Genomic DNA, 16,731 nt, shown 5'->3' on the forward strand with positions numbered 1-16,731 from the left:
CTTTCTCCACAAACATCCCTTGTTGCAGAACCAACAGCAATACCAAGACCTTTATCTCAACTCAGTCCTTCACCATGTCCGCCGCTACTGTCTTCGACTCCACGTTGTTCGGCAACATCTTCGGTATCGAGGAGGCTCGTCAAGCATTCTCCGAGAGATCTTATGTTGCCAACCTGATCAAGGCCGAGTGCGCTCTGGCTGAGGCCGAGGAAGCTGAGGGCATCGTGCCCTCTGGTACGGCTACTGTTCTCAGAGAGCACTGCGATGTCTCCAAGATTGACTGGCAGTTGCTTGCCGCCCGCACTGAGATTGTTGGCTACCCAGTTCTTCCCTTGGTTGAGCAGATGTCAAAATGGGTGCCCGAGGAGACCTGTAAGTCGGCCAGTGAGCTCGGTTGGGTGTTGTATACGGGAGCTAACACAAAGTCTTCTCAGCCGGATACATCCACTGGGGTGCGACGACTCAAGATATCATGGACCTTGCCTCAGTTTTGCAGATGAAGCATGGTCTTGAGATCGTCGAGCGCCTCCTCCGCAAGGTCACCTCCACCCTCGAAAATATGTCCGCCGCCTACCGCGACGTGCCGATGGCCGGCAGAACCCACTTGCAGCACGCCCTTCCCATCACCTTTGGATATAAGTGCGCCGTCTGGCTTGCTGGCTTCCGCCGTCACGTCAAGCGTCTCGAGCAGATCAAGGAGAGCTGCCTCCTTGTTCAATTCGGCGGTGCTGCTGGAACTCTGGCTTCTTTGGGTACTTCTGACAGCGGCATCCGCGTGCGCAAGCGTTTGGCGACCATTCTTGAGCTTCAGGACCCGGTTATCACCTGGCACGTCGCGCGCGACACTGTTGCGGAGATCATCAACTACCTTGCCCTGGTTGGCGGCAGCTTGGGCAAGATTGCTCTTGACTTGATTGTCATGTCCTCAAATGAGCTGAACGAGGTATGTCTATCATGACGTCATTTTCGATAGGTTCCATACTGACATGACTCTCTCCAGGTTGCAGAGCCCTACGTTCCTCACCGTGGCGCGTCCTCCACCATGCCTCAGAAGCGCAACCCAATCTCCAGCGAGGTCATCCTCGCGCAGTCCAAGATTCTTCGTGCCCAGGCTGGTCTGGTACTGGACGGCATGGTCTCCGATTTTGAGAGAGCATCTGGCCCTTGGCACTTGGAATGGGCTGCCATTCCCACTGCATTCATCTCTATTGTTGGTTCTCTTCACCAGGCTGAGTTCGCTCTTTCTGGCCTGCAAGTCAACAAGGATGCCATGTTGGCCAACCTGAAGTCTACACGTGGGTTGATCGTCGCTGAAGCTGTGATGATGGACCTGGCTAAGTACACTGGTCGCCAAGAGGCACATGAGATTGTCTACAAGGCCTGTGTCGAGGCTCATGAGAACAGTATTTCCCTGCAAGAGGCTTTGGAGAAGTCATCACAAGTCACAGCACACCTTGCCTCAACGGATCTCTCCAAGCTGTGCGATCCCACCAAGTACTTGGGATGCTGTCAACTGATGCTTGACGAGCTCCTGGGACAGAAGACTGTTCAAGTCAATGGCAATGGCAACGCCACAAATGGCACACATTAGTTAGTGGAAGGGAGATTGAAAGTAAAAAAGTGAGCATCAATTCATGGCGAAAGCGTATACCAACATAGAATCCATATCCATCAGTTGTCTTATACCGTCCAACGGTGTTTACACCATAAACGTGTTCGCGTCTTGAGACCGACTTCTGCTACACAATTCATGGGCTAGAACTACATTTGAAATATATCGAGAAACGGTTTGGATTGTTTCATTCATCTATGAAAACCTCTGGTTTGGAAAGATAGTCTCGTCCTTACTTTTGGACGCCTAGCGTTGCATCTCACCCCCCCTGTATTTATCTACGTACGTGGCGATTCTCTCATGGTTCTTGGAAACGCTCAACAACTTCCTTGCACATAAATGCGAAGTTCTTTTCCACTAAACTTGGAGAGATGAAGAGTCCGTCTGGACTATGAAAAGGACTATTTTGACGTTGCTCAATGGGGAATGGCCCTCTTAGGCGGGATGTGCTGTGTTGGGTCACCCAGCGGCATGCAACTAACCGAGTCATGCGGGAACACCACTGCAGAATTTCCGCTGTGGGCGGCGCATCCTGAATCTTCTCCACAACATCGCATCACCATCGACAGCTCATGCGCGCGCGACTCCTCTCATGCACTGTCGCTGGCATCTGGGCTTGAAAGAGTTTGAGACTCCTTAGACTGATGATGTCGACGGCGCCGGTAGCATGAATGGACAGGAAACCCCGGGCGGAGCGCAGTCTGGACAAGTTTGGTGAGAACTCCGCCCCTTGAGAAATTTACCGTCTGCTGACTTGCACCGCAGTGACCGCTGTCGGCGGTATGTATTTCACCAACTGTTGGATGCGTCTTTGATCGAAAGAGCGCCCATGGGCAATGGAACCAAACCACTGACATATATTCACACTTACAGAAGAAAAATACGCTGCTATGGGGATGGCGAGAAGGTGAGCTATTCCCTCGGACTGCTGCAGCAACCCGAGAGCCATCTGCCGATTCAACTGACGTATCCACCTGCAGTGCACGCCCTGCACCGTGGGCGGTGTCGCCTGCGTGGTATCAACCAAGCTCAAGCGCAACCGAAAGAGAAAAAGGTAACCAACAAGAAGTCTCTCATAGCTGCAGATTTCAGCTAATGGCTTTCAAGTTACTACGAGAATGAAGTTGTTGATGAAAGACGGAGCGGGTCGGCTCCGGTGAGAACCCCCGACTCAGCGGCCGGCGTGGTGGACTCGGCTTTGAATCCAACAGAACCTTCACAATCGCGAATGGTCGGGCAATCCCAGTCAAGCGTTTTAGTATCGAAGGCCTCTGACAGGTCGACATCAACATGGCCACGTCGTGCAGACCTGGTATCAATCGCGAGGTCAAGACAGGGCCCTGAGCCTGTGATTGGCCACATGGGCCGACTGGTCTCCAACGATGATCAGATCGCCATGTTCGCAGGGTCTTCGACTGGGGTTCACTTCATCAGTCAAGCTGAACAACAGTTGCAAATGCTCCGGATACACACCGACACGTTTCCAAGCAGTGTGTACAGCCTATACTTACACAATATCTGGGGTAACCCGCCGAAAGACTCCGAGGCGCACTTGATTGGTGCGATGGTTGCTCAGTTCCCTCGCAACGCTGCCGACATCCTCGAGGCCACGATTGATCGCTGGACACCGCTTTATCCTATCGTACACAAGCATTCGACTTTGGAAGCATTTCACAGACTTCGAGATGATCCAGAGAATTGCGATCTCAGTATTCTGCACCAGGTTCTAGGGCTTCTGGCTTTGGGAACTCTGGGTCTTCCGGGGACTTGCACTCAGGCCCACGAGCACTTCCTATGCTTGTCTGAGAAATACTACCACATGTCTGCAACTCTGACGAGCAAGCTGCATGAGAGACCCTCGTTACCAACGCTCCAGGGACTAGAGATTGCTCAGATTTACCTCCAGCTTTCGTCCCGGTACTCAGTCGCATCTCAACTTGGTGGCATGGCAACACGCATGGCGCAGAATCTCGGACTTCATCGACACTCTCAGCGATTTAAATTCGATCCCTTAGAGACAGAGCTGCGACGCCGCGTCTGGTGGTGCCAGTACTCTCTCGACGCGTTGGTAGCCCTCTCCCACTCATCTTCGCCAATCGCTAACACCTCCGTCAGATTCTCGAGTGCCTACCATGGAATGCCGCGACTAATACGGGACCAGGATGTGGACGCCGATCTTCCTTCACGCGTAGACCATGATCAAGTATCACGCGAAAGTGTTGCCTTCCCTCTTCCGGGGGAGCGTTCACAGGTTGACACAGCCTTGTGCATGTTCAAACTGGCAGTCATTGTCGGAGAAGCTTTGGAAAAGCTGTACACGACAACTCGTCGACGTGGTGGCGTAGCCAAAATCACGCAGTTGCAGGCCGAGCTCACCATGTGGGAGCGAATGTTGGCGACTGAGAAACTGACCGATGCGGACGACGATGGGGGAGACCTGCTTCCGGCAGTCAACATCGACACGTTTGAAGTTGCCTTCCTGCGCGCCGCCTTCTGCAACGCAACGGTTCACATTCATCGACCAGCACTGGCTTTCACGACGTCTGATCCGCAGTTTTCGGTCTCTCTTATTGCTTGTGGCCGTGCCTCCGCGGAGCTCATCCGTCTGTTTGCGATAGGAATTGGCGACGAGACCACCCCTCGAAGACTGGACGCCGTCACCATCGCACACCTTTATCCAAATGGCATGCACATGCTTTGGCAAGCTGGCTTGACTATTCTCTTCGCAAGATGGAAGGGCCAGCCAATTACCACGGACGAAGAGGACGAGGATTTAGTCAGGACATGCGCGACGACCTTGCGCCACCTAAGAGCGGACGATGCCAACGGCTACATTACACAATGCGCCGACGTACTAGACATGCTCCAAACAAAGACATTCTCGTCGAAAGAAGCCCAGCCACCGGTGCTTGACCAGTTGCAATGGAATGTTTGGGACTGGCCGATGGCATCGGCGTTGGAGCTCGCAAACACACTCGACGCCATGCCGTTGGATCTCCAGTTCGAGCCTGGCTTGGGACTTTGAACGACCCGCCCAAGGATTATAATAACCTAATGTTCTGTTCAGACGCCCAAAATATACTCTGATGGTCATGTCAAGCCTTCAGCTGCCCATCTCGACTCGCTGCGGGCTGTCGGAGTTCGGCCCTAAACGGCCTAGTGTCGCCACGATCGCCAGCATTCAGCCCCTCGCATGCTACCTGCGTTTTCTTTAATCACATTGGTCTCTTATAGAGACGAACAAAGTGGCACGAAGATGGCGCTGAATCTTCCATTTGATATAGAGACCGCGACGGTTGAGGACCTTAGGTGCCCCTTGCGGAACACGATAGCCCTCCTGCCAACTCAAAACTCCAAGAATACCCAACATTCCCACCACATTGCGCCCGAACCCTCCATTTGACTGTCGAGACCAGTCCAAGGAACTCCCGCAGCAGAATCGCTGATCATGGTTCCACAGGAAAGCCCTCGAATACCATCGTCGGCACCCTTGACGATGGCTAGTCTCCTCTTACTGGCTCCCCTCACCTTGGCCGCAACCACCACAAGTGCACTCGCAAGGGTCAGCATCTTTTCGGGGTATCAAGACCTCGGGATTGCTTTGCAATGCGATTGCCAATCCATCGGGCTGCTACTGCAACACTGGGCTGGGTAGCTCTGCCACCTCATACATCTCATCGTGCGTCAGCAGGGGATGCAGCAAAGTCGAGAACTGGTCAGTCGATCTGATAAGCATGCTGGATCTGTACAAATCGTACTGCGCGACCGCCAACGGGCAAGCAGCCAACGCACTGGATGCGCCAGCAACTCTGACGAGCGAGCGAACGTCCTTGAAGACCACGGCTAGTAACGGCGCAGGTGCCTCGAGTAATAGGCAGGCAACGCAGACCTCGAGGCTCGGCTCGAGCAGCACGTCGTCTGCCGAAGCACAACAGCCATCGGCAGCGGCGGAGAGCGGAGGGCTGAGCCGGTCAGATATTGTCGCACTTGCCGCGAGCTTGGGCGTCGGAATACCTAGCCTGCTTATAGCTGGCTTGACGCTTTACTTCCAGATCAAGAAGAAGCGCAGAAAGGCTGTTGGTGAGAGCTATCCTTCAGCGGAGCACAGCATCGCGCATCATAATGTGCCCGGTGGACACATGCACGGGAGCATATTGCCTCCCATACCTCAAGCAGCTCATCCCAAAGCCTGGCATTAGCCATAACGAGTGAGCATACAGTGAACCAGGAAGGGTGGCAGAGTCCACAGTTGTGGGCTGGAGATGGAGGCTGCCCCGGTTGTGCCTCAAGCTAGGTCGGCGCTGGGAGAGGATAGATGTAAATATGTCTGCTCGAAGCTGTTTGTCGCTGTAGACCGTTCTAATGAAGGTGTGAGATGATTTCAACAACCAGAAAAAATGCAATGATGCTTGAAAGTTATGCAAGGTGATACAAGTGAAGCCTGGGTGAAAACTCAACAAGGGCGACGTGCAGCTCGGCTAAATTGGTACATACCAGTCAGCTCCTTTAATTGACAGCAAGCTCGTCGTCATGTCAGCGGCTTTTGGGATTCGGCAGTCCCGTCCAAGCCGTTCAAGACAGTCGGTAGCAAACTGGCGCGCATCGGGCGGCGTGATGGAGACTTCAGCGATGACTGACAGCGGCCAGATCAAGCAGCGGGCTGAAACAGAGAACCTTTCTTCGGCCGGCTCGAGATACTCACCGCAACTGGCGAGTACCTCGACCACGAGCGTTGACATGTTTCTCTTGGCGGACGTCTGAAGCTCCTCATAGTCGGTCTCGTCGTCAAGGTCAGGGCCCTGCTGGAGAATCTTGGAAGACTGCACCCAGACAAGATCATTAAGGAACATGCGGATGATCCGAAGTGCGTTCCAATATCGAAGAGCTCGCAGAGACGGGTACCGAAGCGAAATGCCCTTGTATGTCAAGCGTGAACTCTGCCCCGGAAGCCTCGCTGTAAACTTCCAGTCCTCTGCAACACCTTGGCCAACCCTCAAAGTTTCGATGTCCAGATCAAGTGCCTCCCATACTAGGTCTCGTCTGTTTTGGTCATGGACGCGCTCTATCCTTGACCTCAAACTAGCCACCCGGTCGACAATCGGAGCTGTCATGAGAAACGGATCGCTGAGATCCAGCATCGGCTTCGCACTCTCAAAAAGCTGCAGGAGTCGAGGAGGAACCGCTCTCTTGGTATGCGCACAGCTGGTGCGGATGTTGCCACTTGAGTGGAGGAAGAGAGTGCGCCCGAGAGGCGTCTCCAGCTGCTTGGGTCCACGCAGGCGGAGAAGCTCCACGGCCCCGACGGTGTGGGCGTTCCAGCTGTCGAGAGACTGCTGGCCTGTGAAGACAATTGCCTCGAAAAGGCCCAGTAGAAGAACGGCAGCGAGCGTTGAGTCCTGGACGGCAAGGTCTGTGGAACTGAGACATTTGTTGGTTTGGCAGAGTGCTTTGGCGTAGTGCATTCGCGCTTGCTTCATGAGATTCCCATCAGAGCACTTGAGGGCAAGGCTAGCGAAGGAGGCGGCCATTATGGCGGCCGAAATGGCATTTTGCTCATTCAACCCGTGGGGATACAGTTTAGGTAGGTACTCGAAAGGCGAAGATGCGATGTATTCGACCATGAAATATGTGCGGGCAAGGTCTTCGATAGGGGTTGAAACATTCCGATAACGAACTACAGATACATCAACCTCGGAGGAGGGATCTGCGGGCGATCTGAAAGCGGTATTCAACTTCCGAGCGGCATGGGGAGCGGCGCCGGCCGCTTTCGCCCCCGCCGCCGACGTCGACGCGACCGCCTCTGCATGTTGCCGTTGAGGAAGTTTCAGCTGAGAGGACGACGCATCCGCCGACGGCTGCGGCCGAACCTTGGCCTCGTGGCGCCTTCTCGGCTTCCGGTTCTGTACCTTCAAGGCGGCGTTCGCTGTCTCATCCCGAAATAAGAAGTCTGAAAGATCCCTGTAGCCGGGGCAGGTGATGTTCTTGCGGGAGCACTGAGTACATCCGGGCTGGATCCGATCACACTGCGGAACGGGAACGAAAAAGGAACAACGTTAGCCTTGGCCCCCTTTGCGTCTCTCGGTCGGTTATGTGCGAAGCGCGGCGATGCGCACTGCGGAAGTGGTGCGTTGCCACCATCGTAGGGCTGGCCTGACCGGTTGAAGCCCGAGGATACGAGCGGACCAGTAGGCGAAAGGGGGGGTTTGGACGGGAAATGATGGGGGATGGAGTACGAACCCGGAGTCTTCCCTTGCGACAGGGGTAGCACGCGTCTGATGGCCGGCCGGAGAAGACCATGATCGGGACCTGGCCAGACAATATAATCTGAGTTTGGGCAACTGGCCGTGGGGGACTGTGGTCCGCCGGTCGAAAGTCCCTCACCGATGAATGTTCTCCTTGACTCGGCGCGGGGACTGGAGATAATGTCGAAGCAGACAGACCAAATGGCGGTGCGTCAGTGCTTTCTTTCTTGTTGGTGGCTGTGTTTGGGGGCCGTTGCTACGCCGAAAAGCGTCGGAAGAACGGCGTTGGCTCCAACATCCCGGCTCTTTCACAACCTGGGTTCCACGTCGAGACGCCCACCCCATTTGGTTTAGTCTTGTATTTATGCAGAGCATTAATGAACATCTTGAGTCTTTGTGAACGAAGACCCACCCGTATTGCTCCATATTTCATCCTTGCAAACACGACTTTGAACAAATCATTCCAACCTCTCTACGGCGGTACGCGGGAGGCCTTCTTGGTGTCGTGAAGCCCACTACATTCGGCGAAGACTTCAGCTGAGCTGGGGTTGCTGAGAAGCACTTACACGGCAATGGTAGTGAATCGAGCCCCATTTGCTACGGTATCAAGATAGAGGATTTTTTTTTGCAATCAATCCCTCCACTTGCTTACGATTTCAGGTAATGGTCGGATATCAGTGCCGGTCGACTGTAGCGAGCGCGAGCGGCGGGGGCCTCTTCATCAGTCCTGCTCTGCGGTCTTTGGCTGCCTTGGCGTATAAAGACCAACATGACCTCTTCAATATGGTGGCTCAATATGACTCATAAAGCCTGTTGAAGCCAAACTAATCACTTTTCTTCTCTTGCTGACTTTCCCAAAATCTTGCACAATAATGGGTCGCCCTTTTGACGGTAGAGGAGGGGTCTCAGTAGTAGAGGTGGCTATCTACGGCCCAAGTCTATTACTCGCAGCCTACATTTCTTCCAAACTTGGGTTCAATCGCTCCGCTGGCTGGATATATACCGTCATATTCTGTATCGCTCGATTTCTTGGTTCAATCATTCACCTAGCCACGTACGACAACTCGTCTGTTGGCTTGATGCAAGCTGCGCTTATTCTCAATGGGGTTGATATTTCGCCACTACTTCTGGCAACGCTCGGAATGGTTTCCAGACTGTATTGACCCCGAACACCAAGAACGTCTCAGGAAGCTCACACCTTGACAGCTTTGACTGGGTGAAGGCAACCAGAGGTTCTTCACTCAATACTAAGCACTTCAGAATTATCCAGGCCGTATTATTTGTCGGCCTAATCCTAAGCATCGTTGGTGGCACGAGTATGAGCTACTCCTCAGACGGCACGTACCAGCCCCATGCCATCACGAAAGCATCTATACTGCTATACCTTGCTGGCTTCATTGCAATCACGGCTGTCATAGTCGTCTCCCGACAAGCCTTCACGCCCCTCAGCCAAGTCCCTCATATCGAGCGACGCTTGCTTGTCGCGATACTTTTGGCATGGCCTTTTCTATTGACTCGAATCATTTGTTCGATTCTGGGTACCTTTCTGCACAACAAGACGTTTTCTATGGTCAGGGGCGATCTGGGCGTCTACGTGACCATGGCTGTCCTTGAAGAATTTGTTGTTATCGGCATATTTCTGGCACTTGGGTTCTTCTTGGTGAGAAACAACTCTCCTGCGACAGGAGAAATTGCCAATCGTGCATGGAAGAGTCGGGCCGCGGATTCCGTGGAACCGGAACGCATCCAACATGGCGAAGAAGCCGAGCAAGGTATGCCTCTTCGGCTGTGAGAGCGTGGGCCAGTAGTTCGAAATGACAGAGTTCTGTCCCTTATCAAGTACCTTAATAGTGGACATGGTAGTATCGTCTAGATTCGTTGTTTCTAAGAAGTCGTGAGATTATAGTGTTTCAGAATTATCTATGTATTGTGACGGCTACCCGGGAAGTAGAAACTGATTGATGGAAGCATCATATAGAACCCGACTGATTTTGTAGCATACTATACTGGTTCTATGCTTTGGTAATGGTTTGCGGAGGTGCTGCCTTTGCATCCATCCTAGTCGCAGCCCCATGCTTCTTCAACGGAAGAGTTGACAACTTGCGGCGATGGAGGTGCTGCAAAATGAGTTAGCCTAGGCTTACAAGTCACAGATTGATACGATACATACCAAAGCCGCCGCAGCAACTGCCATTGCCTGCGCTGTACGTTGGTTGTTGTCGATGGAGTAGCCCCAAGCTGTCTGCTCCCCTTCAGTACATGTCGCCAATGCACAAGTTTTGCCTTGATCGAAATCGGACGTAAGCTGTTGCGTGTGACAGACTTCGGCACCCACGTCCATTCCCTTCATGAAATGAAGCCCCCTAATGACTGCGGACGCAATACTGCTGCCGGATCCATTGACCCGTATCGTCAAGCCGTCCGCTGGATAGACTGTTCCAGTAACGTTCTCGAGGGTTCCGTCACTAAAAACGCTGATATTGCCGGTACCGTGTCTTTCTGACGAAAGTGCGTAGCTGGCGATGAACAGGTTGATGACCTCCTGATGACTGATCTCCCGAGCCAGGGCTTCGCACATCATTTGTACACGGCGACCGAAGTCAATCTGAAGGTCGACAGGAAGATCGAGCCCCCATCGTCGGCTGAGAATCCAAGTGGCGGCTGCCTTGCCGCTCTGCGAGTTCACGCGGATAACTTGATCCATCGGAATACCTAGATCCAGCGGGTCGAGAGGAAGATAGGGGATGTCCCAAACCGGCTGTTCCCCCCTTTCGAAAGCTTCGTTCCGCCACGCAAGCCCTTTACGGATGATATTCTGGTGGCTGCCACTGAATGCTTGTAGGGCAAACTCACCAGCGTACGGTGCACGCTGGGAGATTGTCAGTCCAGTGAGTCTTTCAAACTTTTCTCTGATCTGTGGAAGATTTGAAAAGTCCAGGCCAGGGTGAATACCCCTCGAGAAGAAGTTCAAAGCCAGAGCAACAAGATCCACGTTTCCACAGCGTTCACCATTGCCAAAAAGGCAGCCCTCAACCATACCAGCGCCGGCTAGCATGCCCATTTCCGCCGTAGCAATTCCGCATCCACGATCATTATGGGGATGAAGCGATATTCTGATCTTTTTAGGCTCAGATAAGGAAGCCTGAAAAAGTTCGACCTGGTCTGCAAACACATTTGGCGTGGCTACCTCTGTGCTGGTGGCTAGGACGGCAACCAACGGATCCTCTTCAGTCGCCCCCCAGGCCTCTTTAACAGCCTCTGTGATCAACAACGCAAATTTGGGGTCAGCTTCGTTGTAAGCTTCAAGACCAAAGGCGAGAGTCCAGTGGGTGACGGAGGCAGATTCCGGATCATCTTTCGTGAGAGACCGTAAGAATCGAACTGATCTCACAGCCTGTTCTACAGCCTTCTCGCGAGTGAAACCTTGGTACTTTAGTTGTTTGTCGCTGGTGCATATGTATGTGCAGATTGCGGATCGCTTGGCTCCCCGTAAGGCTTCGACCGTACGGGCCAAGAAGTCTTCACGCGTCGGAGAGAGTCCTCTGATCCGAACGTCATCTGGTACCGCCCCAGGAGTCTCGATGAGACGGCGCGTGAAGTCGAATTCGATCTGGGAAGCCGCAGGAAAGCTTACTTCGATCTCCTTGTAGCCAATTGAGACGAGCATCTGAAAGTATTCCCACTTCTGCTCCACAGTCTGTTTGAACGGGTAAGCACCACTTCTAGAGTCAAACCAGGCGTACCGCGTACCAATGGGTTGATGAGAGATTGGTTACCATCTCGAAGGTCTGTAGACAGCCATATAGGCGGTCTTTTCAATACTCTGTTGGGCCATTTCCGGTTTGGATTTTCAAACTGCAAAAACCCAGCATACTTATTTTGGGGATCTGATAACCTCCGTGAGAGTGAGTGTCAATTCATGTCTTAGAGAGTGACGGACGTACATCTTGACAACTGATATTTGGCGTCTTAACGCAGTAGAACCTTCAATACAGAATGTTGTTGACGCAGAGCACCCACTAGACCGAGGCGACGATGGCGGTTTTGAAGAAGCAAGAGGAATCATAGTTGCCGGTCCCACATCTATATGTCGTAACATCATAAGCCCTGCAAACCTTCTTTGAAATGGAGCTGATTCAGTATCTGTTGCATTTCCACAATGGCCCTACTAGGAAAGTTCGGACTGTGCAGCGTCACAGTGTGATTAGACGTCTACCAAAACCACCGCCAATGAGAGGGCTTCCTGAGACTGAACCCCATGGCAAAACAGACTATGTAGTTGTCTTCTCGATGCTTTCTCAATTGTCCGGCCCCTCGGCACACCGTGGTCCTGGACAACGCGGATGAACCTGATCAAGTCCAGATGAAACCTTTCGGTTGGCATCGAGGTGTGGAGTTTTCTCACCATTAGATCTGTCTAGCCCAGTTGCATGACTGGTATTTTTGAACTCTATTTCGATTTTCTACGTGCCCAACCCCAATGAAGAACTACGAATGTATCGCAAGCTTTCGGACCTGGGATGTCCCAAACGAGAAAGCACCGAAGATCATGAGTCAGGTCACTTGGTTCGTCCTTGGAGGTTACAACGTTACCCCAGGTGTAAGCATCGTAGGTTGTTGTGTCTTGCCGCGTGGCGTTCCATTCTATCGGATAACACCTCGGACCGGTAGTTTGCCTCGACGAACGCAGTCTGACTGAGGCAGGTGATGATATTTGGTTGACCTCACCTTCGCTACCTGTTCTAGATGGGACCTAATCTGACTACCCCGAAAGTCTCCGCATGGGTGAGAATGCGCCGGTGATCGGCACTCCTGCCCCTCATTCTGATCCCGTAGCTTGCGTGCACATAGCCACGTGCATCCTCGTCTGCATGCGTAGCCCCATCATTCTCCGACTTCGTTAAATTGGACTCAAAACCTTATCCAGAACCCTGACAATTGCCTCAACCTCGTCCACTAATACGTCTTGGTGTAAGCTCTCTGGGAAGCATGTCTGCAAAAGACAATAATCACGATGTTACTCACCGGTGTTGTAGTGCACCAGGCTGACCCGCACTACACCATCATCGTCTAGACCAAGAGCCTTTTCAGCCAGTCTCTTGGAGAAGAAGTGACCCCAGCGAATTCCGATATTCGAGTGTGTTTCGACGGCCTCTACTACGCTCTGTGAGGATCTTCCCCTCACCGTGAAACTCACAGTCGGTAGTCGAACTGCGGCCTCAGATGAAGTTTCTCCACGGATGGAAATGTCTGGTCTTGAGTCGAGGTACTCAATGAGGCGCTTCTGAAGCTTTTCTTCGTGCTGGGTGATCTCATCCCATGTCTTCTTGGGGTTCTTCCCAAAATAAGCGACAAGGGGTATGATAGATTGCGTCAGCTCATAGCTGGCACCGGCGAGCTCCAGTTTATCCATCAAACTTGCAGATGGATTGAAATAATGTCCTAGCGGCTTCAGTTGTTCCTGGGCCTTGCGTGAACCGTATAAAAGGGAGATATGAGGCCCATAGACCTGATTTTCCACGTGTCAACTCATGTGATACTGATGCCAGATGCTTTCATTCTCTATCAATAATCTCATAGACTCGGGGAGCTCACCTTGTACCAAGAAAAGGCATAAAAGTCTGCGCCAAGTTCTTTTACGTCAATCGCCCGGTGTGGAGCGTAGGCAACGCCGTCCACGCAAAGAAGGGCACCGGGAATCTCGTGCACCGTATCGGCAATGGCTTTGATGTCATGAATGCTACCAAGAATATTACTAGCATGTGTACAGGCCACAAGGCGTGTCTTGGTAGTCAATAGACTTTGAAGGGTCTTGGTATCAAGCTTCGGGTTCGATCGATCAGCTGGCGACCACCACTTAATGTTCGCGCCAGCAATTTGGGCGTAGTGAAGCCATGGATCAATATTCGACTCATGGTCAATTTCAGAGATAATGACCTCATCGCCAGCTTCGAGCTTGATGGAAGCGGCGAGATTCCGCAAGACCTGAGTGGTGGATGCTCCAATCACTCGAAGTGAAGAAAACCTATTAGTTTTCAGTTTTCTTGGATGACAGCGCCGGTCTCACCAATTTCGTCAATGCCAGCATTGATGTACTGAGATGCGATCCGATAGGCCTCATCAAACTTGGCGGTTGATGTGCGCGATGTGCTGTACGTTGCTCCAAGCTGGACATTGTTGGTTATGAGATACTCTGAGATACTGATCATGGTAAGCTCTTACACGATAGCACGTCGTCGTCAGAGACATCAATTACCTGTGGGCAACACTGCCTAGCACTTGACTGCCACCAGCGTTATCGCCAAAGATCTGGTCCTTCTGCAAAGATGGGAATTGCTCCCTGGCCTTCTCGACCGAGAATACCGAATCCATGGCACTTGCAGTAGAAAAGTGGAATCCTCCAGTTCCTATCGTTGGCTCTGATCAGCGTTGCTATTGGGTGACGATGCTCACGAACATCCGGCGGGGACCTGATTGATGAAGTAATGGTGGACTGGGGTAGTGCCGACCCCTCTTGTTCACACCGGATCGGTCTGGAGCCTGCGTTTGTGCTGTCGCAGAACCCGCTCTGACCGCCAATGAACACCACAGCAGTGGCCGGCCTCGGCTATCTTCTAGCTGCATATGCAGAAAGATGGCGACCAAATGAACCTGTACACCCGAAGTTTCTTCTTATCGACACCTCACCCCTCATTAGCAGCTCCAACTACCCCTCACTCCTCAGTATCTCTGTGGATAATGAGGCCTTTCGGCTGACCTTGAAAGCATATCTCCTTTCAAGTCAGCTTCAGAATACTTCGCGTCTCGCCATCTTACAGTTAGCTTTTGTACTGAAGAAAAATATCTTATGGAGCAGCGTAAGTAGACAATAATCCATGCACAAGAAGATGCTTGCAGCTTCCATGTCTAACCTAGGAAATCTAGTCGTCGTAGTAGGAGGAGTCCCCGTTCGGGTTGCTCCAAACGGAGATAGTCCTGAAGCAATCGCATCTTTTGAAGGTCTCATACGAAGATTGAAAACGACTTCAGTTGTTGCTCAGATTCCTCGAGCAATAAGTGCGCCATCTCGACACGTTCGAATACTACTATCGGTCGACTTTGATGCAGTCTCTGGATGGTTAGGCACAGGACAGCACCCACGTAACTGCTTGGCAGACTATTCCTCAGGCTTCTTCGCAGGCCATGTTGGAGTGAGCCGTCTGATCCGTCTTTTCAAACGATTGGATGTTGCCGACAAGATGACTTGGTTCATTCCGGGTCATTCAATGGAGACATTTCCCGTGGAAACCCAGTTGATCATTGATTCTGGAGCAGAGGTCGCGTTACACGGCTATTGTCACGAAGACTGTACGAGACTAAGCACACAACAAGAGAAGGACATCTTTGAGAAGTGCATCAAACTTGCTCAATCTCTCACCGGAAAGAAGCCTGTTGGATACCGAGCGCCCCTCTATCGACTACGAGAAGAAACGATTGAGTTGCTCGAGAGTGAAGGCTTCTTATATGACTCTTCACTAAGCGGTCACGATTCTCAGCTATATCAACTCACAAAAGGGCCGTCACCAGTACCGGTAGACTATTCACGGCCTGCACAGACTTGGATGCGACCCTGTGCTTTGCCAGAGCCTTCCAAAGTCGTTGAGATCCCCGCCAACTGGTACATGGAGGATATGACACCCTTGCAGTATCTACCGAACGTGGAAAACTCGCATGGATACGTGCCGTCTCAGTCGATTGAGAGGATGTGGCAAGACAGATTCACTTGGCTTTGGAATCATGGACCGGACGGCGAAGGTCCTGCGGATTTCGTGTTTCCGTTAGTCTTGCATCCTGATACATCTGGAATGGCACACATTATTGGAACTATTGAGAGCATGGTGCTGTGGATGAAAGGTCATGGAACGCAAGTTGAGTTCGTCACCTATGAGACGGTAGCGAGATCATATTTGAGTCGAAAGGGGCATGCATGATAATATCTGGTGCCTCTCATGGAGTCATGGTGGATAGCAGTACAGTTGTTTCCTTGTGTCGAGAGGGAAAAAATGTAATCCGCAAAAACGTTAATAGACGACTAGACACTTCAACTGAGGGCTCACCGAGCTTCGAGATTGAACAAGGAGAAAGTAATACTTACTATGATCGGAACCCCACGTCAATTGTGTGGAACGCACGGATGAGACTGCGTCGTATTCGCCCTGACTTGCGCATCCCAGGCACCCCGGATGCATGTGTTGTAATACGGGCCGAAGCATTGGTCCAGCCCAGCAAGTTTAAACTTTGACATATGACCCCAACCACTGAAAAGGCACCGGCTGGCCACCCCAGAGAGCATTTCCCCGGAGCAGACGTGAAGAACGCTGTGGAAGTGGGCAGTTTCTAAGTTGAACCCTCACGATTTTCGTCGATCTACCTTAGACTTTGCCAGTGACCACCGCGAAGCATCCTACTCCACGATGGCCGCGAATAGCTTCCAAACGCGGCTCCTAGAAATACTGAAAGCAACCAGAAATGTTGGCATCAATGCTGGCTGGGCTCCAGCAGGTCCGAAATCCCGTGCTTCCTGGCGAACCATTGCGGAATCGACGGTGGAAAGACCAAGTTCCTTGTGCTGACTATAAGTAGACCAGGGTATCAATGCTCTCTCAACTCTATCGTCGCTCTCAAAGAAGCTGCTTGAAGATGGAAATCCTAAAGAAGCAGGCGCAATCCAAGAGGTTCTCACTATCGCCACGGGATCTCCTGACTACGGAGGCATGGGACTTTCAACGGACATGAACTTATCAGAAAAAGACATAGATGAGGTGGTACTTTTGGCATCCGCATGTAGGGACTCTCACCCCCCCGTTTTGTTATGTAGTGCCAAGAACGTGGTTGCTG

General features: G+C 52.1%; 7 protein-coding genes across 7 annotated transcripts; 4 read left to right on the forward strand and 3 right to left on the reverse strand.

Moving 5' to 3' along the window:
• Nucleotides 1–74: 74 nt before the first annotated feature.
• On the forward strand, nt 75–1,591 carry TAD1 (Trans-aconitate decarboxylase 1; the record flags this gene model as incomplete). The annotated part of the gene is made up of 3 exons (XM_032034980.1): nt 75–372; nt 435–943; nt 1,001–1,591. 3 exons carry the CDS (start codon nt 75–77, stop codon nt 1,589–1,591), a joined length of 1,398 nt encoding a protein of 465 aa, XP_031885951.1.
• A 688-nt stretch (nt 1,592–2,279) lies between these two features.
• On the forward strand, nt 2,280–4,637 carry CGGC5_v008708 (Transcriptional activator protein acu-15; the record flags this gene model as incomplete). The annotated part of the gene is made up of 6 exons (XM_032034979.1): nt 2,280–2,326; nt 2,378–2,392; nt 2,486–2,519; nt 2,593–2,666; nt 2,720–3,676; nt 3,728–4,637. 6 exons carry the CDS (start codon nt 2,280–2,282, stop codon nt 4,635–4,637), a joined length of 2,037 nt encoding a protein of 678 aa, XP_031886076.1.
• A 606-nt stretch (nt 4,638–5,243) lies between these two features.
• CGGC5_v008709 (uncharacterized protein) lies at nt 5,244–7,909 on the reverse strand (the record flags this gene model as incomplete). The annotated part of the gene is made up of 5 exons (XM_032034974.2): nt 5,244–5,574; nt 5,627–5,704; nt 6,045–6,053; nt 6,107–7,635; nt 7,850–7,909. 5 exons carry the CDS (start codon nt 7,907–7,909, stop codon nt 5,244–5,246), a joined length of 2,007 nt encoding a protein of 668 aa, XP_031886090.2.
• A 1,087-nt stretch (nt 7,910–8,996) lies between these two features.
• CGGC5_v008710 (uncharacterized protein) lies at nt 8,997–9,646 on the forward strand (the record flags this gene model as incomplete). Its single annotated transcript, XM_066152055.1, has 2 exons — nt 8,997–9,010; nt 9,061–9,646. 2 exons carry the CDS (start codon nt 8,997–8,999, stop codon nt 9,644–9,646), a joined length of 600 nt encoding a protein of 199 aa, XP_066008486.1.
• Nucleotides 9,647–9,866: 220 nt separating this feature from the next.
• LEU4-1 (2-isopropylmalate synthase) lies at nt 9,867–11,800 on the reverse strand (the record flags this gene model as incomplete). The annotated part of the gene is made up of 4 exons (XM_032034972.2): nt 9,867–9,971; nt 10,025–11,551; nt 11,605–11,709; nt 11,795–11,800. 4 exons carry the CDS (start codon nt 11,798–11,800, stop codon nt 9,867–9,869), a joined length of 1,743 nt encoding a protein of 580 aa, XP_031885931.2.
• A 954-nt stretch (nt 11,801–12,754) lies between these two features.
• ustD-1 (Cysteine desulfurase-like protein ustD) lies at nt 12,755–14,226 on the reverse strand (the record flags this gene model as incomplete). Its single annotated transcript, XM_032034971.1, has 5 exons — nt 12,755–12,810; nt 12,880–13,363; nt 13,450–13,862; nt 13,922–14,055; nt 14,111–14,226. 5 exons carry the CDS (start codon nt 14,224–14,226, stop codon nt 12,755–12,757), a joined length of 1,203 nt encoding a protein of 400 aa, XP_031886110.1.
• A 206-nt stretch (nt 14,227–14,432) lies between these two features.
• On the forward strand, nt 14,433–14,787 carry CGGC5_v008713 (uncharacterized protein; the record flags this gene model as incomplete). The annotated part of the gene is made up of 2 exons (XM_032034970.1): nt 14,433–14,711; nt 14,779–14,787. The coding sequence occupies 2 exons, from the start codon at nt 14,433–14,435 to the stop codon at nt 14,785–14,787; spliced, it is 288 nt and encodes a 95-aa protein (XP_031885972.1).
• Nucleotides 14,788–16,731: the final 1,944 nt, after the last annotated feature.

This window comes from Colletotrichum fructicola, assembly GCF_000319635.2.
Source record: "Colletotrichum fructicola Nara gc5 chromosome Unknown KSG_Nara_v1_contig05, whole genome shotgun sequence".
Taxonomy (NCBI): Eukaryota; Fungi; Ascomycota; class Sordariomycetes; order Glomerellales; family Glomerellaceae; genus Colletotrichum; species Colletotrichum fructicola.